This window comes from Rhamphochromis longiceps, linkage group LG14, assembly GCF_057381845.1.
Source record: "Rhamphochromis longiceps isolate RC_006_pf linkage group LG14, R_longiceps_female_GT1.1, whole genome shotgun sequence".
Lineage (NCBI taxonomy): Eukaryota > Metazoa > Chordata > Actinopteri > Cichliformes > Cichlidae > Rhamphochromis > Rhamphochromis longiceps.
In genome coordinates, this window is record NC_140570.1 from 19,292,606 (window position 1) to 19,317,921 (window position 25,316).

Here is a 25,316-nt window from a genome sequence, read left to right on the forward strand (position 1 = left end):
CAGCATAATGAGTCGAACTGTAGGATAAACAAATGTAAAAATTTATTTAGCAGTACTATCTTGGGTTTGGAATGATATACAGTGTTGTGTGCCATACAGTAATAACAGAACCACAAGCAAATCCTCTGAGTAGAATATTAAAACAATACTTATTATTAATGCCAGAAAAATGTGTCTTCAGTTCAAAGAAGTAAGAGAAATGTTTGTAATCCTTTAGACAGCCTTCTGTCAAACTTGGTGCATGCACAAAATAAATGAAATCTTTCCCCATCACTCTCTTGTCTCTTTTTCATCCTTTTCTGTAGCTCCAATGGTAAATCAGTGTCGTGGGCACAGACAGAGCGCAGCAGTTCACGTGGGAACCACCTGTGGCAGCGTCTGTCATTCCACATCAAGAAGAAAGAGAACAATCAGACTGCTGTTATTAAGCCTTTCTCCAAAACCCCTGAGGAACATTACTGCAGTGGGGCTGACCTGCCACCACATGTCCCTCTGCCCTCACTCCCGTCCATGGCCTCTCTCCCCACTCATCCTGACAATGTCACCGACAAGACCCTGTATGAGCTCTCAGAAGCAGAGGAGCGCTACTCGATCACATACCGGCCACAGACGCCTTCACCGATCAGCACAGTCAGCCAGAGAATAGGAGCGAGTTCGGGAGAGGAGCCTCAGATGGGCAGTATTCCAAAGTATCCGAGCAGCATCTGCAGCGCCGGCAGCGGCAGCAGTTGCGGTCCTCCCAGCAGCGGCTCTATTGTTACAGGGAGTGACGGTAGATTGGTTATTGTGGACGATCGCCCAGGGGAGCCCCAGAGTTCACTGATGGATCAGATCAGCTGTGTGGTTAACCGCTTCACTGCCAACATAACGGAGCTCAACAGTATGATGCTCTCGTCCTCCCCATCACACTCACACATGCAGAAACACACACCTCCATCTCCTCATCCCGCCGACCCCTATCTGTTACCCCGTGAACTCCAGATGCCCCCGACCCTCACCACCTACGCTGATGTCCAGCCGCTTCCTCCTGTTGAATCAAGCTTTGGAGGCCGGGGTGGCTGTCCCATTCACTCTATGCCTCATTCACCTTACCCCCTGCCACCCCCTCACTCCCAGGCCTCCCAGGCCTCCCCGTCCCGCTCCCCCATGCGAGGGGGTCGGCTCACCTGCCTCACCGACTCCCCTCTGAGGAGGGCAGAGTTGGAGGAGGAGCTAATCGCTTTGACTCCTCCGTCACCCTTCCGTGACTCTCTGGCTTCCAGCAGTGGCTCACCTGTCTCTGAGACAGGTCTTTGTCTCCCTCCAGTCCCGTCCCACCCTCCCCCCTCACCCCCTTCGCCCAGATACACCAGACTGACACTCAGAAACTACAGCCAGAGTTCATCCTCACTGTGAGGCAGAGATGAATCACAGAAATGAAGAAAAGCACTCAAAAACAACACAGCTTGTAAACAGAAGAGATAATGGGTAGACAAATCCATTTGCCCGACAAATGTAGGACAAGTTTGGTGAAGACACCAAACTGTGTTTGTGTTTACATGTTTGCAGTGAGTTGCGAGTCTAAGAAACTTGCCCATGTTGTATTTTCTTGCCGTTTCTCACGAATGTGGATGGAAAACTGCAAAATTGGCCACTATAACTTTGAAGTGTTTTGGCACCAGTAAGGCCAGGGATCATTTGTGAGGGTCTGAGGCTACTCATCATTGAAGTTAGGGTAGTGGCCTTAAGGTAACTTGGCTATCAACTAATTAGAGACTGTGGATGTGTGTGTGTGTGTGTCTGTGCGTGTGTGCGGGGTAATGTGAGTGTATTTTTACTGTATCTTAGTTAATCAGATGTGATGGCAACATGACAGCAAACAGTATTGATGAATAAAGACTCCTTCAGCCTATAAGAATCGTCAGAGGCTATCAAGGGCACATACATTGGCTCGTAGGCACATTTACACAGGTGCACATTGACAAACACAACTGTGGGCACACTGATACAAATACAATGTAAGGGAAACACTGTAAATATGTATGAGGTTACAGATTTTTCTTTGATTATTAAATCCAACACGCTTCTGACAAAGTGCATTGCATCAACAGTGTTAACATATACAGGCACTATGTTAAGAACCACCTTTTCATTTATTCAGCTTCCCAATCTAAGCTATTTATGTCCCTGGTCCCTTTCTGTCTCACGGCTTTCTTTTATCCTGCGATCATTTCAGTATTTTCTACTCTTCCAATGAGTTTTCTTCAGAAGTTTGAATGTATGTTTTCTACATGACTCCTGAAGCTGTTGGGACCAAACCTTTTGTAGCTTTCTGTGTGTGACTTGAGAAAGAGGACGACAGAGGGACTGAAAAGACCAGGCCTTGTTTTACCATAAACATCTTAGTCATTAAATGAGATTCAGGTGGATCATTGGCAGACGTCTGATCTCAAAGCTGAATGTTGATGTGTGACATTTAACACTGCATTTTGCGAGGCTTAGCTGGATCCCAGTCATGACATTTTCTCTATACAATATGTCAGCAAGACACAGTCGTCCTGTTTCATCACAGACAGTGCTCTGAATGCGTTTAATTGAAATCACGGCAATCTATAATGTCAGTGGGTGCAAATTGATAGATTCAAGCTGGGGAGCGTCCTCCTCAGCCACTATGAGGTCCATCTGTTGCTCAGGTGCTATGATTTTTATTTTATTTTTTAAACAAAGGTGGCAGAACAACCAAAGATGTTCACAAAAATTGAGCATTAGGTAGATTTTTTTAAATGTTAGGTTTACTTAATACACTGCTGCCACATTACTGTTAGTCTCACAAGACCATACTGGTTGACTGTTGATGATGACTGACATCCAGTATAGCCAAATAAAAATGTCAGTGATGCAGATCCAGGAAAACACAGACTTGAAAATTACCCAGACCTCAAGTAGTATTGACTTAAAGGAATACTTCCTTATTGTGGAAAATTGGCTGCGGTTACAAGAGCAGGCAATCGATACCACTCTCATGCTTTATCTGTCAGGTAAATGTAGGAAGTCTCTGTTAGTTGCCTGGCAACCGTGTGGTGATGACAATACTTCAGGAAGTCATGGTTAAATAGAAGCAAGATGCAAATGATCCCCTACGAAATAGCAATGTGTTTTTGAGATTTGACATTTTAATTATTGAATTAAGACCAAGACAATAAGGCTAGTTGTTTCTTTACCGCCTGTAGCTTCATGCCGTCAGTATTCTCACTTCAGTAAGAATTTAAGTCCATTGGTTTAGTCTTTAGAGTCTGGCTTCGTGCCATATATCCTAGACTGAGGAAAATGTGAGTGAACTCAAAGTGTTTGGCAACGGTAGTTCATATATTTGTAGGAGATTAGATTTGGCTTTTTAAGATTTTGGGTATGCCTTTAAATAGAGTGTTCTTATATATGTGCCAACGCCTGTACCTGGAGGAAAAATGTGCCACTGAATATATTCACTAAGATGCTTTTGAGAAACAAGGCCTTGGCTTTGTATCAGCTCCTTCAACCGAGAAAATCAGTTGTTGCAAAGCAAAGCAAAAAACACAAATACAAAAAAAAATTAAAACCAGGAGGTTTTCATACACAACACGAGCAGTTTTTTAAATACATTTTATCTTCATGTGGCGTGTATACAGTGTGCACATACCATTAAAGCGATTACTAATTGGACCGTTGATAAACACAACACACCAAAAATCAGTGCTGCATTGTTGTCCATCATGATAGTCCACAGTCTGGTTCCTCCTTTTTGAGTTTACTTACGAATTTGTGCTCTACAGTAGCCAGCAAGAACAAACTCAGACAAAATGACTCTGTAAATACTAAGGGCATGCAATGACAGTTCTGTTTTGTTTCAGATGAAAGTACGTTTATTTACATATCAGCAAATGTTAAAAAAGAAAAAGAAAAAAGATCTTTTTGAGCTATCTTATAACATACAGTACCAATATGTGTTACGACTACAGAAACTGTGTTACTACTCTGAATGTGTGAGTGACCATTCCTATTCAGATGTCTTGTATACATACAATATAATAATATTAATATGACTATTGTGCCAAAGGGGTTAGGAAGGGTCTAGCTTACTCAGTTGTGGGTAAATACGTGGTTTCTTAAAAAAAGATTTAAATGTAAAACTATTTATATTGTTTTGGATATTTTCTATATAAATACTCCACATTTTCCAGTGTAAAAGCAATATTATCCATCTGTACACAAGGTGCACATGTTAAATCAAATCAAAACACTGTTTTCTGGTTCTTTTTCATCATTCTTTACTCTGTGGAGGACAATTGAACCAGGAGGAGGGTGGAGAGATTAGTTGAAAATTTTCTTTGCATTTTGTAATCTATATTGAATGAAATTAGGACATTTGTTGATTTCAAATAATCAACAAATGGGGGGTAATTTCCTATTTTTGCAGTGTTACTTACTCAGTTTAGAGTACAGTTTGTTTAAGACATGGCTGCAGATTTAAATCGGTAAGGACATTAACTGTTGGTGCCATCATTTGTTGTACTTTTTTGCTGCTTTTTGTGTGGGGTGAACAGGTTTATTAAGTCATAAACCTGATGTCGTGTCTCCTTAGTGGTATGCATCCAAGTCAAAACAAGAAAATATTTTTTTCTTTGGTTCCCAAATGGAAAAATACACACATGCACACAACAACAATCTCAGATTATTGCTCAGAGGTTTTTGTATATGAGAAAGAATAAATCATCTAAGATCTTATGAATATAATGTCAGACAAAATTCGCCCCTCTTCTTCTGAAACTGCTGCATCACTACTGCTACAACTACTCATTTAATTTTAATAATCTGTGTCCTGACCTGTTGTTAAAAATTAACCTGCCCTATTGTTGAGCTATTATTTGGGAGGAGCCCATTAATATGCCGTATAATGTGGCGATAGAGTAACACGGAGCTTGCTTCAGCACTTCAACTGCGTGTTATCCACCCCCCTTGAAAAAGGCATAAGAGCTACCCCTGCAGAAAAGACAGGATCAGTGCTTGCATCAGTTGCTATCTTATTCTCTTTATTCTCTGTGACATCACCTTAAATCTACAGACGTAGGTTTTAAGAGTATGTTGTAATTATTACACAGTAGGAAAAGTTAGCATCATGGGATTTTTTTTCCAGGTGAAATTGGGGAACTCTAATTCACAACAAATGCAGAGCAAGCAACAGAAAACCAGACCCGATCCTGCCTCCTGAATCCCAAACATGATGGCTCACAATAATCTAGCATGAACTCCGTTAATGATTGTTCTCTTGATAATGGTGATGACCATGTTCAGCAAAATCTTGATTTCCTGTTGATGTCCCCGCAAAATGTGTCGACTAAGTCTGATAAATGCACTTTATAGAATTGGACTGATAATCCCTGCGCTTAAAAATATCTTTTAATCCAGATGCGGTCAGCTGCCGATCAAAATGACACACAGTCATTTTTCATACCTTTTGGATGAAAATATAAAATCAGTCGACCTGTTATCAGGACGATTCCTGTTGCTTCTCAACCCATATATGCTGATTTAGAGCCAGATATAAATATATATAATAATCTCCTGCGATGCTTATTTTCCTCTGTTGATCATAATGTGAGGAAAGCCTCAATTTTAAACGTTTGCTACTCTACTGAATTGCTACTGAACAGAATAAGGTTTTCACTCTGAGGTCCAGGAGTGGTGCATTTAAGCTGACCCTCACCACTGACTCTTGTAGAGGGAGGCATGAGAAAAAGCATTATTTCTCCATTAGGGATGAGTTTGACTGGGAGTGCTGTGTGGCGGAGCAGCCTCTCTCACTGCCTTGCTAGCAATTTTATTTAATTTGGTAACAGGGGGAAAAAAATGAGTAATGTTTACTATGTAAACACCACACAGACTTTTGGTTGTGTACTCTGACAGGGCATGTCCAGAGAGGTTTGCTTTGTCACTATAGCACTTATATTGTATCGTGATGACCACCAGTCTGAGTGCAGTTTAGTGGATGTTATAAATAATTTAACTCTTAAAAGTGTTGGTGAAATCTTTCGAGGCAGAGAGCAACGAAGCCCTCTTCTCTTTTTCTCACAAGCAGTTATATAGTTATAAGTAGTTCTATCTGCTCTTTATTTTAGCTTTCTTATTGGAAGTCAGAGATAGAAATTGATACTGATTATTTCAAGATAATTCTCAGGCCTGCAGTAGTGTTGCAAAAAAGAAACATTCCTCAATATGACTGAATGATCGACCAACTGAGTTGAAAGCTAGATTGCATTTTCAGGATAAAATAACAGCATTTAGACTCTAAACTGTGCTGTACAAAACATTACAAGATGAATATCAGCATCCTGAATGTTGGCTTTTTGGAAGCGTTTCATGAAACTACTTTTGCTGCAATCGGCTTACTGAAAACCGAAGCGCTGAAGGTGGTAAATTAGATGTCTTAAAAATCAGTGACTGTATTTTTGTATGTTTGTCTGAAGCTGCTGGTCTCATGTTGCTTTTGTTTGTTTGTCTTTTTTTGTTTTTTTTTACTGGAGGATGTGCATTTTGATATTTTGGTATTTAGGTAGTCAGTGTGGTAATGTTGTTCCGAGTATAGAGGAATAATTCATACTAAGAGGTTAGGTTGTAATATTATACTGATAAGAAATGAAAGAGAAGTTTGAGTATTTATTTATGTGGCTTAAAGATTTGTAAGGAAGTGAAATACATTTTTAACCAGGTCAGTGTTGTTTTTAGAGCATTAACGTTTCACATACAGAGCAGGAGGCTGCGGAATTTATGAAATATACTTCTTTACACCCAGAGAATTAAACCAAGCTCTGAACAGCACACCATGTGACGGTGACTTCCTCTGTAATTATTGTGTTTTTTATATTCCTCATTTGTGTCAATCTAAGCTTGGATCACCGCAGTGGACATGAAAACACAAGTAAAATCCTTGTTAATGCCCCTGCTTCAAATTCTGATGAGGTTCTATTTGCAGTAGAGTGTGTGACACTAGAGCGTTCGTGACATAAATAGGATGAATGTTGCCTACAGAAGTGACGTTTACATTTTTACTGCTCACTTGAGATAGTTGAGGCGTTGGTGTCTGATTGCTGACTGATCTGTTGTAGTGACTTTTTACAAGCTTGTAAGCCAGTATAAACATTTTGTGTTTTTCTGGAACACTGAGTCTGATATTCTGAGCAAGAAAAATACATTTCATTTATTGACAAAGGAAGCTCATCTGCATATAGATGAAGGGCCTGTGTTCATCATCATCCAGTCTCTTTACATCCCAGATTTATCAAAATCGTTATTCAGCCAAGCTCATTGGAGCAGTCTACTTTAAGCTTCATTTTGATAAAGAAAGATGATGGGTTATTATAAATCTAATTAAACAGAAGGAGCCGATTTATCTGTACTGAGTATGTAGAACCAAATATATTTTTTCTATATATACTGAGAGGTTTTTAGGTACTCAAGACGAAAACATAGCTACTAAAATTAAGATTTATGATGGATGTAAATGAGTTTTCTTATTTATTAACAATATATGAAGGAAAAGTTCAGCTTCAGTTGCAATGTAACCCCAGGTTCCTCACAGCACTATTCATTCGAGCTTCTCCACTCAGTGCCAACTTTTTCTCATTGTATTTTTTTGAATGGGTGGACAAACACTGAGAAAAATCTGACTGAACCACAGTTAAATCTGTTATTGGAAAAAAACAGCAAGAAAAGTTTTCATAAGCTGTGTACCTGTGCCAATATCTTGATATGATAACAGTGGATCAAACTGATCATTTCCTAATGGAAAATGGCAGTGTTTATCCTCCCATGTGGATTCGATTGTTAGTGGAAAACTTTTAAGTGTGACTTTATTTTTGCTGTTTTGTTTTCATTTAACTCGTGATGTTAAGAACTCTAGAATGTAATTCAATGCTATGTATGTAATGAAAGATGGTTTTATCTTTGGATGGTTGACTATCATTATTATTATTTTCATTCAGTTGTGTAAAGTGTCAAATATAAGAATATGTGGTTCAGGCTGTTTGGAAAATACAGTTTGTTTCTCAGTGGCTTTGTTGTGGGTTAGCGAGAAGTGATGTGAGGAGTTTGTTCGTGTCTGCTTACGGCAGATTTTATTACTCAATTAGTTTTAGCCCAGCCTCAGACGCAACAAACACAAAGGTCTGTGGGACTGGATTCCACACTTGTTTGTTGCTGACACTGGAGCTTTGTTCATAGGCTTTTTAAAGGATCCCAGAAGACCTGGAACAGATTTAGCCAAAGCGGAGTTTTTCTCATCTCCCAATTAATTCATCTTTATGTCTTCTTCCAATCGGGCTCACGATTACTCTCATGAAGGCCTTTCTCTGGGCTGATCTTTCACCACTGGGGAATAGAAAAAAAGAACAAGGAGAGTGGGAGTGTTAATCAGTTGTTTCTTGTTTTTTTTTTTTTTTTAATAAAACAAAAGATTTTTCGTTAAAGGGTATAGCAAAAAACAAACAATAAGGGAGGTCTTTTTCTTTTTTTTTTAAAGAATAGCCAGGGGGAGAGAGGCTTCAAATTGACATCCAGTGTGGATGAATTTTGTTGTTGTTTTTGAGCAATAAAAAGCACAGTTAACATTGTATGATCGAATCATTAGCCAGTAAGTTCCATTTCAAAACCGCTTAAATTTGGCACAAATCTGGACACACCTCCTCAGAAATATGTTCACATTATAGGTGATCTGTGTTTTAAGAGCGCATGCATCGTCCTATGCCTCCAATTTTTCACTGCCGTTTTGCTCTGCTTACTTTTTTTTTCTCCTTGGTGCCATAAGTGGGAAAAGCTGATGAACAAAGATGAGTTGACAGGCAGGAAGTGCAGATGCATTAAAGGGATCACCGAACAATCACAAGCATTGAAGCCTGTGCTTCCGGGAAGCAACGTGAGCTCTAGCAGTTAGGTCAACACAAGGCAGCTGTAAACTCGCTGCACATCGACATACCAGAAAAATATCTCTTTACTTTTGTAACTGCGTCGGGTGATGATGGAACGTACAAATTCACGTTTTTGTTGTGCATATCTCCTCTCGGCAGAAACACTGTGCTGCCACAGTACTTTGGCATTAACTGGTCGATTTTTAAAAGTCACCAGTTTGACTCACTGTAGTCAAACGCCCACCAGCTGGGCACCAAGAGACAGCCTGAGTAGCCAGTTCAACATGGAAAAAATGCACAGAGCAGTCTTTAACTTGCACATATGAGTCACATATGGTTTGTTTGGTTTTTTCACTGGGCTATAACACATGTATTTTGGTACCTTTCAGAAAATGTGACCACCATGCAGCAGTGCTGTGGAGTCCAAGAGGAGAAGGGTTGTGTGGTTTGTGTGGGGGGGAAAAAATGACAAAAAAAGTCTTTCTTTTTATGCCATTGATAATCATTGTGTAAGTGTACTACAAAGTACCTTTGAATCAATATTGAAATTGTTATTAAAAAATATGACTGACTTCCTTGTATCTTGACATTTTTTTACATATATTATTTTGGATTTACAGTTTGTACATATAATATGAAAAAAAATAGTTGTGCATTAAGTGAAATAATTACTTTTAATTAAAGGGGTCACTGCAAGATAAATAGTGAAAAGTCAGCAGGCCTGTTTTTGAATATAAAGTAATATACCAACAAATAGTTTTTTGTGTCTAGAAGGTTTGCACCGGCATGGTGCCTGTATGTTATGAGTGTGCATGTTGTTTCCAGGTGCTTTGGCTTCCTCCCGCAGTCCAAAGACATGCATGCTGGGCTAATTTAAGATTCTAAATTGGCCGTAGGTGTTGACGTGGACACAAATGGATGTTTAATCATATCGTTTATAGACTTACAATACTCACAGCAGTTTCATCGATTTTACAGGATTTGTTGTGAATGTGCAAAGTAATGAAATAAAAAGTAATGAATGAAATAAATGAATGACCTGATCAAATGGATAAAAGGACAGCAATAACCTCAGGTTTAATCTTCTTTAATATGAAAGGTGCACTAAAACTGAATCTCAGCATCCAGCAACTATTATGGAGCAAATCTATGACAAATAGAAACATATTAATATTATTATGATTAAAAGCAGAATGATGCAATATCAGTAGGTATTCTGACTTTGTTAAGCACATCAAATATCAGTCGTGACATAGTCAACAAACATTAAATAAAGGTCTTTGTTTTGTTGTTTAGTCACTGATTATTTACTCACGCTTGGCTGCCAACTTAGTTTTTAGGCAGCAGCAGTCCCAAGTCTAATGCAGTCTTACATAAACGTCCCTAATGAGTTCCTCTCGGTGAGGTTGTAGTTTTTAAATCTGGGGAAAATAGAGCACCGGTATTGGATCATTGCATCCCAACTTGTAAAATGACTATCATTCTGTCTGCTCATTGCACTGCAGTCAAAGTATTAGGTAAATAATAAATATCATAACAATAAAACAGAAGAAGTAAGGATCCGTCTTAGCTTAAGTAGAGAAATTATTTGTTATAGTGCACATCTGAGTTGGACAACCAGAGTTTTTACCAGTCTGCATTAATGTGCCTGAACAGTTTGTGAGACTGGCATTCATTTTGAACCCAAACAGTGGAACCTGCTAGACAGCACCTTGACAGCTTCTGTGATATTTGCTTCCCCTTCCATATCCTTCAGTGTCACATAGCAGCCAGGATGGCTAAGTGACACAGTGCAGCTATGAATCAGCCTCCAAAAACATTTTATTCATTTAACCGAAGGCATGCAGGTCAAGGCAATGAAATTACCCTGCCATCTTTCATTCTTTCTCAAAATCTCCTCCAGATCTGCCCAGTTTTGTCCTCTGTATTTCCTTCTGTCACTCTTCTTCACTCTCCTTTTCTTTCCTTCTCTCTTGGCCTCTTAGCGTGGAAATTGTCTGTCTCCAAAATGAAATTTCCAAATTGCTGCAAATGGCTTGCTATTTGTGTAAATGGATGGGATGAAAAAGCAATAATAATAATACAAATACAACGGCCAAAATACAAAAAAATGGGCAAATGAAAATGGCCAAAAAAATAGATTATGGCTTGTTTTACAATGGAGGCAGTTTAGGCTGAGGCATGTGCGTAGTATGACACCAAACACATTTGTGTGCTCCGCTCAGTCAAAGATGCTTTTAAAAAACTATCATGAACATTTCCTTCTATAAGCTGCTTGAGATGCTCTTATATGTGTTTACAATAATTACAAGTAATAAGTAAATAAAAGAATAAGTAATAAAAAATGAAATTTGAAATTATAGTAGACATACAGATGCAAAAACAGGATGCTGTCATGCCCATGAGAGCCTGTATTATTTTCTATATTACTATATTTTAGCTGCTCTCCTATTCACAGGGAGTCTCCACAGTGGATGGCTGTGGGGGTTCCCGATGGGATTTGTGTCTCCTCCAGGTCTCGACCAGGGGATCTTTCATGAGTTAGGGGAATGTGTAAACCACTACACGACACCATTATTAATAATATAGTGTTAATAAACTTGGAGTAGGGCAGCACGGTGGCACGGTGGTTAGCACTGTTGCCGCACAGCAAGAAGGTCCTGAGTTCAATTCCACCATCAGGCCAGGGTCTTTCTGTGTGGAGTTTGCATGTTCTCCCCGTGTTTGCGTGGGTTCTCTCCGGGTACTCCGGCTTCCTCCCACCGTCCAAAGACATGCAGCTTGTGGGGATAGGTGAATTGGATAATCTAAAATTGCCACTAGGTGTGAATGTGAGTGCGAATGGTTGTCTGTCCCTGTGTGTTGGCCCTGCGACAGACTGGCGACCTGTCCAGGGTGTACCCCGCCTATCGCCCTATGACAGCTGGGATAGGCTCCAGCGCCCCCCGTGACCCTGAAAAGGAAAGCGGAAGCGAATGGATGGAAACTTGGAGTACAGTAAGTGCATTAGTTTGGGCATGACATTAAAAGCAAAATAAATAAATAAATTTTAGTAAAGCAGCAAAACCTAAATTGACTGTAATCAGTGTTCTTAGTATATTTGATTTGGAGAGACAAGGATAACATTAGAAACAAGAAACAAAGCTACACTGAAACTGAAGTAAACCTTTGTAATGTGGAAATCTAGTGTAGTGTATTAATCTTTGAGTGCCGCATAATATTTTATTGAAAAAAAAATCATGTTTTAAAAACTCAAAGAAACAAAGAAAGTGTTTATGTCCCCAATGAAAACAAACTAAAGCTTTTCCATAATTCATGCGACCATGACCTTTGACCTACGACCTTGAAGCGTTATATACCAAAACTGTGTATTTTATTATCTTAAGATAAGATAAGATAAGATAACCTTTATTAGTCCCACACGTGGGAAATTTGTTTTGTCACAGCAGGAAGTGGACAGTGCAAAAGTTATGAGGCAAAAATTAGAATACAATAAGAATAAATACAGTACACAACTGTACAGAATAGAATAAAATAAAATACTATATACAGTAGAATAAAATAAAATAAATATACAATAAGATAAAAATAGAGTACAAATACAAATACTATATACAACTGAGTTTTTACCCATATGATTGGAGCAGAATTAGCTGAAAGCTTTGGCTTCTTAAGTTGTAAAAAAAACTTGAGATTTTAAGATCCATTCATGCCGTGTGTGATTTTGTGAAACTTTATTTTGATGTCATATTGAAAAATAAAAACCATGTTGTACAGCTCTTGAAAAAATTTTCAAGGCCAACTTTGATCTTGAGAGTTAACAGTGACAGTCAAACTCAGATACTGTCACAAAAAACTGTCAACACTAGACTGCTGACAAACAGACAGACAGGCAGGAGGAAAAGCGGAACATCTCTAAGAAGCTTCATGGATGTGGTGTAGGAGGACATGCAGATGGGTGGCGTGACTGAGGAGGACGCTAGTGATAGTGTGAGATAGAGGCAGATGATCTGCTGTTGGAACCCCTAAAAGCAATAAGCCAAAAGCAGAAGAAGTAGTGACATTTTGTGGTTTCAGCTTCATGATTTCATGTGGTCCCCACATGAAATCTATATGGGCAGGGTGTCATGATAGCGTGTTCCTGTGTGTGCTTGTACATACAGACATTTGCTAAGCGTATGCATGTGTGGGCATGGACATATGCACTAGGAAGGTGGTAACCTGCTTTTGTGTGTAGGTGTGGTAACTGATTGTCAAGCCACTCCACAGGACTTGCAATCTAAATGCAAAGAACTTAACATTAACACCACCAGGCCTAAAAAGCTAATCCCACTCTGTGATGGGAGAGGCTCCACCCACACCTCCAAGTTAATGAAATGCTTTTCTTGCATCCTTTTTGTGACTCGGTATCAACGCACAAAAGCAGCTCTAAGCTTCTGCTAAACGCAATTAGACACAATATAAATAGTAAAACCCTCTTAGCTGATCAAATTATCATCAAGCTCCCATCAAGTGGAACTAAAACAGCGGTAACACAAGCAACATTAGTAGCCTAATAGTGTTCAAACAACATGTTAATATATAAATTAGGGAAACTCTATTTAGATGTCAAGGTACTTAACAGCTTCAGAAATGACTTAACCATTCTCAACTGAGAACTGGAGCAAACATTACATTTCAGAGTGTATATTTGCATAAATTTAGTATCAACTTTTACAGTAAATTTAAAAAAAAAAAGTAGGTCTGTGAGAAACGGTGCAGGGAATGTGATGAAAGGTTCAGCTCGACGCATGCATAGGCTCACGCATACTGCATACCTGTTAATACACACACACTTGCATGTGAGGCAGATTTCAAATAAACTAAATTATTGTTTATTAACTCTATTTTTTATGATATTCTGTAGTCAAAAAGAAAATCAGGAAATACACTGGAATTTTTTTTTTAAATGAACACACACAAGCACGAAGCATGTAGAGCAGCAGCCAGGGGACGAGAGCGTGAGAGCAACATACAGAGACCGTGAAGGCATGGCAAAAGAAGAAAAAACATGATCGAGGGAGCGAGGAAACCAAGCGAGCAGAGAACAAATTTGTGGGTGCCAATAAAGCAGAATTCTAAGTCACTTGAGTTTTAATTTCCTGCCAGGGGAAGCGAGAACAATATCAAGATTGAAACACGACTTTCAATGAGTCACTCTCAGAGGCAGCTCAATGGGATCAGGCTGTTAACATTCGAAACATCATCCCTCCGTCTCTCTTCTTCCTGCTCCTCCATTTGCGTTATTGCATAGGCGCACATGCACACAAACACACTGGTATGCACCATCGCACATGGGCCCATAAATGTGATAGCGTACACATGAGCCCTCAGTAACATGCACAAACACACTCACACACAAACACAGTGCAATGGCACTAATGAGAGTGCATGACTAATACCTCTTCAGTCCTTTCTTCAGATGAGTGCTTATTATGGTCTGTCAAGGAGATGAATCAGTTTATGTCACGGTTACTATGGTGATCAAAGCCTCCAGCACTTCCCTTAAGTGCCTGCTAGCTAAAATAAGCAATTTTAACCCCTTTAACTACAGGCCTATCAGTGTACAGTGACACCCACACACAAACATATAAATAGGCGAGCTGACTCTCTGACCTCTCTGGAGACAAGTGAAAACCCCCCTGAGGGACTGTTTGAAACACACAACAGGCAAACAAGAACTAAAAAAAAAACGACTCAAATTAAGGCAAAAATAAAAGATAAACATGATTTTATGACATAAATTAACCAAAAAAGGGTGACTTTCTGGAGCAATGCATTTTTTATTAGGATCACCTCAGAGATCAAACTGTCATTAGATGTTTTTAAACCTTACCAACTTTACTGCGAGTATGTGCAGCCATAAAATGTAAATGCGTTGAGCAGACTTGACAATCCTATAAAATGTACCCAATCTGCATTTTTAATGGCAGGCACTTTTTTCAGAATCACAATGTGGTTAACTCATTCTCTAACAGCACTTCTGAGATAACAGATAATAACTAGTTTTATCAGTGCTTTCTGCTCATTTTATGTTTTGCTAGGCCTTTATTTAGTTCTTTGAGTTCCTCACTTTCTGGGATTCACAGATTGGATCTCGCTGTAGCTTTCAGAGTTATTATATTTTTTTATAAACTTTCTTTCTTGTATTTGTTGACAGGTGTTTGTGTTTAGGTTAAGATTGGTCTCCTCTGCTTATTTAATGTTTTACTTTGTGATTTTGTTTTCAGTTGTATCTTCTTTCAGATTTACTTCCCGTTGGTCTAGCTTTGATTCCCTTACTATGTTCACTTGTTGTTTATTGTGTCAACTGTGTCTTGTTTAGCTGTTTGTTCAGTCCCTCCACCAGTGTGTATAAACAGTCCTGTCAATCCCTTTGTTCGGTGCTGTATATCCAAAGCTATGCCTTCTCTGTATTTTTGGTTTCATGCTCCTTGTGCATTTTAGAGTCTCTGTCTTTTTGTTTATGTGTGCTCACATGAATTCAAAGAGTTTGGACTTTGTGTTTATGCCAGATAATCAGCAATAAAAGCATGTACCTCTTCCTTTTATATCATCAAAAGCAAAGGGTCACAGATGAGTTATATTATATGGCAGAAAAGACCATTTTTTGTGTTCCATTACAATAAATATTTCTTTTTTAAACAACTCTTTTTGGGGGAGGTGAAGGGTTAATCAGTAATGTTTATGATTAAATCACCAGAAAGATGCATCAACTACTGTTTTTTTCTGCCTAATTAAAAAAACAAATGCAATAAACAAAACACAAATCAGGTTCTAACACAGAACGCGTCCTAAAACTGTGATATTATTTCTTGTCAGTGTTAAAGATTTAAGTAGTTTAAATATTTTTACCATGCTTTTATTTTATTACTTATCTTTTTAGCATATTTCTAATATTCAAGTAGCAATGTTATGAAAGCACAATTTTTAGCAACAAAAATAACTGTGTACTCACGTGGTTTTCCCCGCTAGTCTTTCCAATGTCCACTGCGCATGCTCTTAGCTAGGTCATATGACAAGGAAATCGAAACTAAAGAAGTAGACTATGAAGCAAAGATCAGTTGAGCGCAAGAGATTCACATGCCATCAGTTCCTTGTTTGTTAGACTAATTACGCTGTATTAAAGTCTCGATAAGCTACTCACAGCGTAATTACATCTTGCATGCGTGTTGGTCACATTGATAGAAGACGAGCTTATGTTTCTGGAATGTGTCATATGTTAGCATTGATCTAAAAATAAGAACAAACTAACATGTTTGTTTAACTTTAGCCGATTGGCTGTAGTGCTAGCTAAATATGCGCATGCGTATTGTGCTGATAGTAGAGAGCTATCTTGACACGACAAGTTATAAATCTGCGTCTGTGCAGAAGTTTCAGTGTGGATAGGTAGCTGTTTGGGGACTGGTTCGCAGACAAGTCGAAGTGGGACAGTTTGCAGTTAGTCAGGGTAAACTTTTATCTTTTTAAGAGCTCTAACTGCGTAGGTTTTATTTTTGTGGCCCGGAAAGCTAGCTGTGTTTGAAGATGAGGTTGAGTGGAGTGCTCGTGTGTTTGTTCCTGCTTTGTGTTGAGAGATGCTGGAGTGACACACCAGCAAACTGCACCTACGAAGACCTGGTGGGAACATGGGTGTTCCAGGTGTCCAAAGGAGGGCACGACAAGACGGTGAACTGTTCCGCTGAAGGTAAAAAACAAACAAAAAAAGCACACCATATCTAAAAAAAACCAAACAAACGGTCACACAATATGGGGGTCACATGAGGAGGAAATAAAATGGTTAGCTTTTTGGAAATCATGTGACAGTCTTATGATAAGACATGTGTTAAGTTCAAGGAAGTTGTACTTTGGTTAAATTGTATTTTTAAAACTTGCAGTATTGCACAAGTAAAACATGCTTTAAAGAAAGTAGTAAAAATGTTCCAACAAAAATTTGCCTTAACTTTGTTGTAAAGAGTTGATGAAGTCAATCTAAAGGTCGACTTTGTTCAGGGGATTTTTGCTGCCTTTCATTGTGTGCCGTTCCTCTACAGCTGTAGGTGAGAGCACTGTGACTGTGACTCTGCAGAAACTGTCTGTGGCCACAGATGAGCTGGGTCACACCGGCTTCTTCACCATCATCTACAATCAAGGCTTTGAAGTGGTCATTAATGGGTACAAATGGTTCGCCTTCTTCAAGGTAAAAGATGGCTGCGACTAATTTGTGGATTTGAGTGATGTCTTAAATGTCATGCCATGTTAGAGCTGCACATGCAATCTCCCAGCTTGCTGAGTTTTCCAACCATTATTGAAGTCGTGCTGTTCTTTTCTGAAGCCAGAGTGATAAAAGACTTGATATGTCAAAGTTTGACTCATCATTTAAAGCAATTAGAACTTGAGCTGTAAATGAATTTCAATCTTCGGTTAACCTTTTTCTAAATATCTAAGAGTTCACTCTGTCTCAATTTCCTCTTTCTTTATCTCATTTAATCTTTGAATTTCGTGTTATTTAAAAGCAGCAGCAGGTTCAGACTTCAGAATCTTTTGTGTGTGTGTGTGTGTGTGTGTGTGTGTGTGCGCGCGCGCGTGTGCGTGTGCGTGCCTGCCTTATCGGTCGCATGACAGTGAGCTCAGAGACGTGTCATAGCCACAAGTGTGGTCCACTTCGCTAATGACCATTATCTGGTTCTTGATTTTTATTCAGTGAAATTAAACAATCTACCGGTAATTTAATTTAACACTCTTGTACTGTATTTTCAAACTTTAACATCAACGGTTACCTGAATACTTAGTTAATTAAATATGAGTTATACTAGTTTATCTGATTTTAATTCAGTTGCTTTTAAAAAGGTTCTTTTATATTAGAATAAAATGATTTGACTGAATTGTTCACACGATGTCCAGCTTTAATCTGCGTGTCTCTTCAAATTTTCAGTACAGTCAAGAAGGTCCTAAGGTGACCAGCTACTGTGACCAGACCCTACCAGGGTGGGTCCATGATGTCCTGGGGCGTAACTGGGCATGCTTTGTTGGAAAGAGGGTAAATCCAGTACCACCCCGAACAGAATACAAACCAGTCTTCGGCAGCAGGTACATAACTATACAAACCTTTTTTGTTGTTGTTGTTTTTTCTGTCACAAGATCTTTAAGATGATTGGGTATAAAAAGAAGTTGTCTGAGAGGCTGAAAGAAAAATTGGTGTGCAAATGGTTCAAAGTTTTAAGAGTGAAATTGCTAATAAATTGGATATGTCATCATCTTTGGTGAGTAACAACAAACCATTCTCAGAGTTGTAAGTAACCTTTGTATGGCAGAGACATGATTTAAAAACCAGTACAGCTATTTTGACCCGGCATTGAAAATGGACTCCACTCTGCGTTGTAAAATCACTCCCTAAAGCTGCTGTTAGTAAAAAGAGTTTGTCACTGAAAACTCTGTCAACCAAAGAAGTCCAAACCTAAACAAGATATAAACATGCAACTTCCTTCCTGAAAACCCTGCACAACTGTGCAGACACCAATAATTTTGAAAAATTTTTTACCCTGAAGGGTGAAAATTAACCGACCTACATTTAATATTTATCACCCATTGGAAATTCAATTCAGTTTAGTGCAAATAAGCAGGTATTATTTAAAACTACAATTTTACTATTGTAATATTTTCAAATATAACATAGTGGAAAAATCATTAGGAAATTATTGCCTTTTTTTCCCTCACAGCCAGGATCCTTATGATCATGTCTTTTTACTTAGTAGTAGTTATCTGAGGGTAACAGGTTCTTCTATTGTGAAGTGAGTGATTTGAAACTTAATCGATCGTTTCCCACACTTATCACTGCCTTGTTTTTTTGTTTTGTTTTTTTGTTTTTTCTTTTTTTGAGAGTTGTGTAACCCACCAACACAACAAGTCTTTATTTTGCAACTTACAGTTAAGCAACTTGGCTGAAGTGGCATAAAAAGACCACACTGATTGACTGCATCATTGAAAAAAACAAATTGATTCAGGTTATGAATTAGTAAAGATGCATATTTTGTTGAAATGTTATTGAGCAACAACATCCCATACAGTATTAAAATAAATAAAAAAACATCAGATCAACATTGTAAACTTCTATTTATAAAATGTGGTTGAATTCCACAGAACATGGACACAAACATGCGCAATGTTGCATAAACTAGTTTCCCTTCCTTTTTGTCAATTGCCTCCTTAACAATTTAGTGTTGAGGCGGTCAGAAAAAGGGGAACAGTGACTGTAACAGCTGTCTGGTCTCCCCCTTCACTATACTGCTTCTGCTTCAGTAAAATTAGATATTTTTCAGCATTAATTACCAGATGCGAGCATTTAAAATAAATAAATAAAATCTGTACATTTTAACCAACTTCCTATCATATTGTGATTTTACTCAGATCTGTTTTAGTCAGTTTCTCTCTCTGTTTGGGGCTGAGGAATACCCTTGAAATCTTTTATATTTGTACCTAATTAATTGTAATGTACTTTTGTTATTTCTCCAGACTGCCACAGAAGCTCTACAAACACAGCATGGACTTTATTGATGTGATCAACTCTGTTCAGAAATCCTGGAAGGCTGCTCCCTACCCAGAGCACGAAATGTACACTTTACAGGAGCTGCAATACAGAGCAGGCGGGCCTGCCTCTCGTATCCCTGTGTGAGTATTTACTTGCACTTCCCGTTGTGTACTCCGGGGTCCGGACATAGAAGGAGACAAAAGATGTACATATAGGTAATATGTTTGCGATATTAGGAGCTAGTCTGTTGATTTGTTTGGGAGGTGTTTTCAAAGGGGGGGGGGGGGGGGGGGGAAAGGTTAGTACACATTTGTGTTTTGTGTCTAGTTAAGCCATGACTGCTTGTCTTTTGTCCCGTCTTCCTCCCATCACTCCCAACCAGTCGTGGCAGAGCAAAAATTCCCTTCCTGTAAAAGGGAGTTTTTGCTCCCCACTATCACCAAGTGCTCGGTCAAAGGGTGTTGTTTGATTGTTGGAGTCTTCTCTCTGGTATTTCGGGGGTTTTAACATGTAAAATATAAAGCTCCTTGAAGTCACTCCTGTTTTGATTTGGTGCTATAGAAGAACACTCAACTGGATTTACGTGTGGACAGTCCCCGCACCCTTATCTTGAAAGGTCGGCACTACTAAACTAAGGCTGTTCAGTGTGTCATTGTGGCAGTCCTCCATAGCATTCAGCAACCCATCCTGGGAGTTTCCACCCCTGCAGTCGTTTGGACTCCAACACACCAGCTGAATTTATTGTCATGATTTAATAAGTCAGTAAAGACTTTTCTCCTGCAGGCAAACTTTACAAGAACCGTCATAAATAGTATATAATTCTCTACCACAGAGGGAGGATGTCCTGCCACAATGACGAATTGAATTCATCAGTAGTATATTTCCTCACACTTTTTTTTGTCCTTTTTTTTTTTTTTTTTTTTGGTCTAGTAGCAAGTTAAGAGTTATTTTAGCAGTTTAGTTCTAATCTTTCCTCTTTATTTTGGACTGTCTCCTCCTCTAAGTGGATTTCAGCAAATTGTGGTACAAATATCACTTGGACTAACAGATCCATCTTACTTAATGTGGATTTACACACATTACATTTCCATAGTTATGGTTTTGTATAGGACTGCTTTTCAGTGCAAATGTGTTAAGTAAAATTACCCCTTTTACATTTTAGGCACGCTCGCCCTGCACCTGTGAAAGCTGACGTAGCTAAGATGGCATCAGCTCTACCTGAGCAATGGGACTGGAGAAATGTTGACAGGGTTAACTTTGTTAGCCCTGTGAGAAACCAAGGTATGCAATATAATAAATTTATTTTTTTTATTTAAAAAAAAAAAAAAAAAATATATATATATATATATATATATATATATATATATATATATATATATATATATATATATATATATATATATATATATATATATATATATATATATATATATATATATATATATATATATATAAAAAAATAAATTTAATACAAAGTTCACTCAATACGATATAGAAAAGTTAAAGGGTCAGATTCAGACAAAGCCATACCTTTCCTTTTGAGCAGCTGTCACTAAGTCAGGCACTGAACAACTGCTCACCAGCTACCCTGCTTCCCTCTTTGCAAGCCAGGGTGTCCTTTCTGCTTTCCTCCCGTGTTTCTGCACAGCCTAGTGTGTGAGTGGAGAGATTATGCATGCTTAGTACTTTAAGTGTCTGAGAGGGCCTCTGTAGGATGGGGTTTAAGGAGCTGGAGAGGGTTGAAGTGTTTCAGTCAAAGCGCACTCAGCCACTGTGCAGAGTTGCAGAGCTTTTTCTGCTTCAGTGTTATAAGTCAGGTGGATTCTTAAGGTTCCATTTCAGTTCACAAAAATTGGCAGGCTTGAAAGTAAATTGGTGTGGGTGGTCTGGCAGAGGGTGCAATGCAAGGAAAGTGCCCATACACTCAATCAGAGCCCCCATTACTTTGAAATGCAGTGTTTTAGTGTATTGTCGTCACCCCGATGGGCGGGCAGGTGACGTGGACACCCAAGTTTGTGAATGTGAGAACTCAAGAACTAAAAGACATAGGACTTTCAAATTTATAACATGGGTGTATCTACTAAATATCTCAGATGAGTTTGAATCTCAGTGACCTCGACCTCAAGGTGAAGGTCAGAGGTCAAGTTTTCTGAAAATCTTGCGAATGCGATAACTTTAGTACAAGGTGACAATGGATTCATACAAAAATGTATACAATGGGTGCATCTAGCTGGAGGCTGAGTGCTACCTCCGGCCGCTGACGGTATTTTTAAAATTTATTATACAAAGTCAGTATTTTATAAGGTGCCTGATTTATCACTGGGAATTTACCAGAAGTAGACATTAGTTGGTTGAAAAATTGCATATAAATGTTAGCAGTCTTCCATCTGTGGGTATAGTTAATGGTGTTGTAGAGGAACATGGTAAATGGCCTGCATTTGTATACTACATTCAGTCATTCACCCATTCTCACACACATTCACACACTGGTGATAGCAAGCTACATTTTAGCCACTGACAGAGGCGAGGCTGCTGGACACTGGTGCCACCAGGCCCTCTGACCACCACCAGTAGGCAAACATGGGGTTAGTATCTTGCCCAATCGAACAACTGACCTTTTGGTTAGTGGTCGACCTGCTCTGCCACCCGAGCTGCAGCCACCCCACATGATTAGTGTTCCTAATGTTAGAGCGTTTATGACTCTTTATTAATGTTGCACCTGGATCTCCCTTGCGTGTCAGCACTGGAGGATTGCAGGTGCATGTTATTTTAGCAAAGTACAGATTTATTAGGTCCTGTGAAAAAGCTTTAATTTTTCTCTCTTGGTCATACAAATGTTTGTCATCACAAACTAGACCAGCAGACGTTTTTCCACTACCGTAGGAACAAAGCGTTTGTATAAGAATTAAAATTAGGCCCGTTGTAGCTTTACAAGTTGCCATAGTTTGCTTGGAAACCAAACGAGAAAACAACAACTATCACAAGTTTTGCAATGTTGGGATTTATTGAAGTGCTGCTGTGTTTCATAGTAGTGTTTTCTTAATGGAAATTTTGGATTTTCTGTTTCAGCATCATGCGGAAGCTGCTACTCCTTTGCCACAATGGGAATGCTGGAAGCTCGTATTCGAATCCTCACCAACAACAGCGACGCGCCCACCCTCAGCCCTCAACAAGTGGTCTCTTGCTCCGAGTACTCTCAAGGTAAACTAACAGTAAATCTGTGCGTTTGTTATTTGACTCCCAGTTCAATTAATATTAAAACAGTTATTGGCTATTGCACATTTATGCTACAAGTAGAAAATTAACAAAACAGTGAAGAATATTTAGTCGATGTAAATATCAAATATCTCAATACACTGTAACGATGAAAAATGTTTGTATTGAATTTTTGTTTGTTTGTTTGCTTTGAGGGGGGGGGGGTTGCCTTCAAGTCATATTAATGCATTTTCAGTAATGCCCCCCCATCTTGGATCACATTAAGTTTTGCCCTTGAAAGGTTTTTGACAGGTTTAATATGTTCAGCAAACCTTGTTTTTCTCCTCCTATTTTTAAGGCTGTGATGGCGGGTTCCCATACCTGATTGGGAAGTACACACAGGATTTTGGCATTGTGGACGAGTCATGCTTTCCGTATGTTGGAAAGAACACTCCGTGTGGTGTTCCTCAGAACTGTAGGCGCATTTACGCAGCAGAATACAACTATGTTGGTGGCTTCTACGGCGGCTGCAGTGAGGCGGCCATGATGTTGGAGCTGGTCAAGAATGGACCTATGGCAGTAGCTTTCGAGGTACAACAGCTTCTCCCTGATCTAAGGCTTGATCTGTTAATGCAAATTCAACCCTCAGCATAAACTAAGAGATAAAAAGAATTCTACAGACCAGTGTTTTTGAAATGGGGGGGAGAAGATCAAAATCAAATGATCATACTTGCTGTTCACAGATCTTTAATTTTCTTGAGTTTATTACTTTGTTTGGCGTTGGACGAGGCTGTCCTTGAAGGGTGGCTCACCTCACCTATAAAACACTGACTGAAAACCCGATTCAGCAACGTCTCTTAAGGGTTTATAATGTTATAGATTTTCATGAATTTTCTAAATTGCATTGTTTCAAATCACCATAATCAATATAAACGGTCTTCTAAATCTTTCTAAGCACAGGTTTAAATTATTTTCTTAATCCCAAACATATAAGTAAGCCAGCAGACAGAGAGATGAGCAGAGCAGCAACCCCTTGAACTCTATATCCTTTATATCGGAGTGTATTTGCTTTCCAGTTAAAAATAAAATGATCCCATTCTGTTCACAGGTCTATCCTGACTTCATGAACTATAAGGAGGGCATCTACCACCACACTGGCCTTGCAGACCCATTCAATCCCTTTGAGCTGACCAACCATGCCGTGTTGCTGGTGGGGTACGGCCGCTGCCACAAGACTGGGCAGAATTACTGGATTGTCAAGAACAGCTGGGGCACCGGCTGGGGCGAGGAAGGCTACTTCCGAATTCGCCGCGGAAATGACGAGTGTGCCATCGAGAGCATCGCTGTCGCAGCCAACCCTATACCTAAACTGTAGAAGCTGAAACGTCAGAATTGACATAATCAATGATGATTGACATAACCAATGGTTATGAGTCACAGATTTTAAAGCACAAATGTTCCATGGTTTTTATCAACATATGCATTGGAGATTGACAATTTAAAGCTAAATGTATAACTTTTCACAAAAGAATTGAGTCACAGGGTGGCACTAATGAGCAGAGCAAGATTAATTAAATGAAAAATTATGGATTTGCGCTGTAATGGCAACCTCCAAATGGATATGCAATTTGTTTAAAAGGGAAATCAATCTGAAATCTTAACATTGTTCATTTATACTTTTCATAAACTGCCAGCTCTCAGATCAGGAAGTACGGTGCATACAGTAGGTTATCCCTATTATTTCATACGTTGCTGGGATTTTTAGTTTTTGCTCCCAAATGTAAAAATTTAGAATTTGGGTATGAAGGATTTTATGTTTGTATGAATTACACATGTTTACAGCTCTGAAAATGGAATTTTAATTTAAGGGAAACAGTAATGCTGCTCTTTTGATGCCACTCCCCAACACCACCACTTTTTTATGTTTGCTGATTTAAGCAGTGACTGATTAGCTGCCTTTTGAATATTCAAGCTCTAACTGCCAATAAGTACTTGAAATCAAGTACCTACCACTGTGGATTAGGACATACTGCTTATCTCAGTATGTTCTAAAGTTTTACTTGTCACATTTAAAGGGAAATCCAGATGTGTGTTTTGTTCTTTGACTCAGGAATGCACTGAACAGAGTAGAAACCTCTTTTGTCCTTGCTACATCGAAACCAAAACTGCCACGTTTTCCTGTTGGATGATTTGTAAGAGTTTCCCAGTGAGCTGTTATTGCTGCATCAGTTAATAAAGGGATGCAAATTGATTGTAGTGCCTCTTACTCCTCCTCTATACCCTTTCTATTTCAATTTGGAAGTTTTGAAATTATTTTTTTCTGTGTGTGACAAAATGTAATGCAATTTTCTATAAATGAAATAAAATAATTGGAAAAAGCATAATATAAAATTTAAATACTTCCACTGGTCACTTTATTAGGTACATCTGGCTAGTACCAGGTTCTTCCCTTCGGCACTGCCTTAAGTCTTCATGGCAAAGACTCAATAAGATGCTGACAGATGCTTGGTCTATATTAACATGATCACGCAGTGACTATAGATTTGTCGGCTGCACATCCTTGTTTTGTTCCACCACGTCCCAAAGGTGCTCTGTTGGGTGTAGATCTGGTGACTGTGGAGGCCATCTGTGCAGAGTGAACTCAGGTGCATTTTATCCTC

General features: G+C 38.9%; 2 protein-coding genes across 2 annotated transcripts in view; both read left to right on the forward strand.

Moving 5' to 3' along the window:
- grm5b (glutamate receptor, metabotropic 5b) overlaps window positions 1-9,342 on the forward strand; it is a 69,333-nt gene extending 59,991 nt beyond the window's left edge. Inside the window, exon 14 of the mRNA XM_085429279.1 lies at window positions 306-9,342. Within this exon, the coding sequence (XP_085285405.1) occupies window positions 306-1,395 (1,090 nt within the window). The 3' untranslated portion in view covers window positions 1,396-9,342. The remainder of the gene's footprint in view (window positions 1-305) is intronic.
- A 6,916-nt stretch (window positions 9,343-16,258) lies between these two features.
- On the forward strand, window positions 16,259-25,047 carry ctsc (cathepsin C). Its single transcript, XM_085379975.1, has 8 exons — window positions 16,259-16,641; window positions 16,988-17,133; window positions 17,869-18,023; window positions 19,446-19,601; window positions 20,624-20,742; window positions 22,531-22,662; window positions 23,015-23,247; window positions 23,765-25,047. Exons 1-8 carry the CDS (start codon window positions 16,482-16,484, stop codon window positions 24,029-24,031), a joined length of 1,368 nt encoding a protein of 455 aa, XP_085236101.1. The 5' UTR covers window positions 16,259-16,481; the 3' UTR covers window positions 24,032-25,047.
- The last annotated feature ends 269 nt before the right edge of the window (window positions 25,048-25,316 follow it).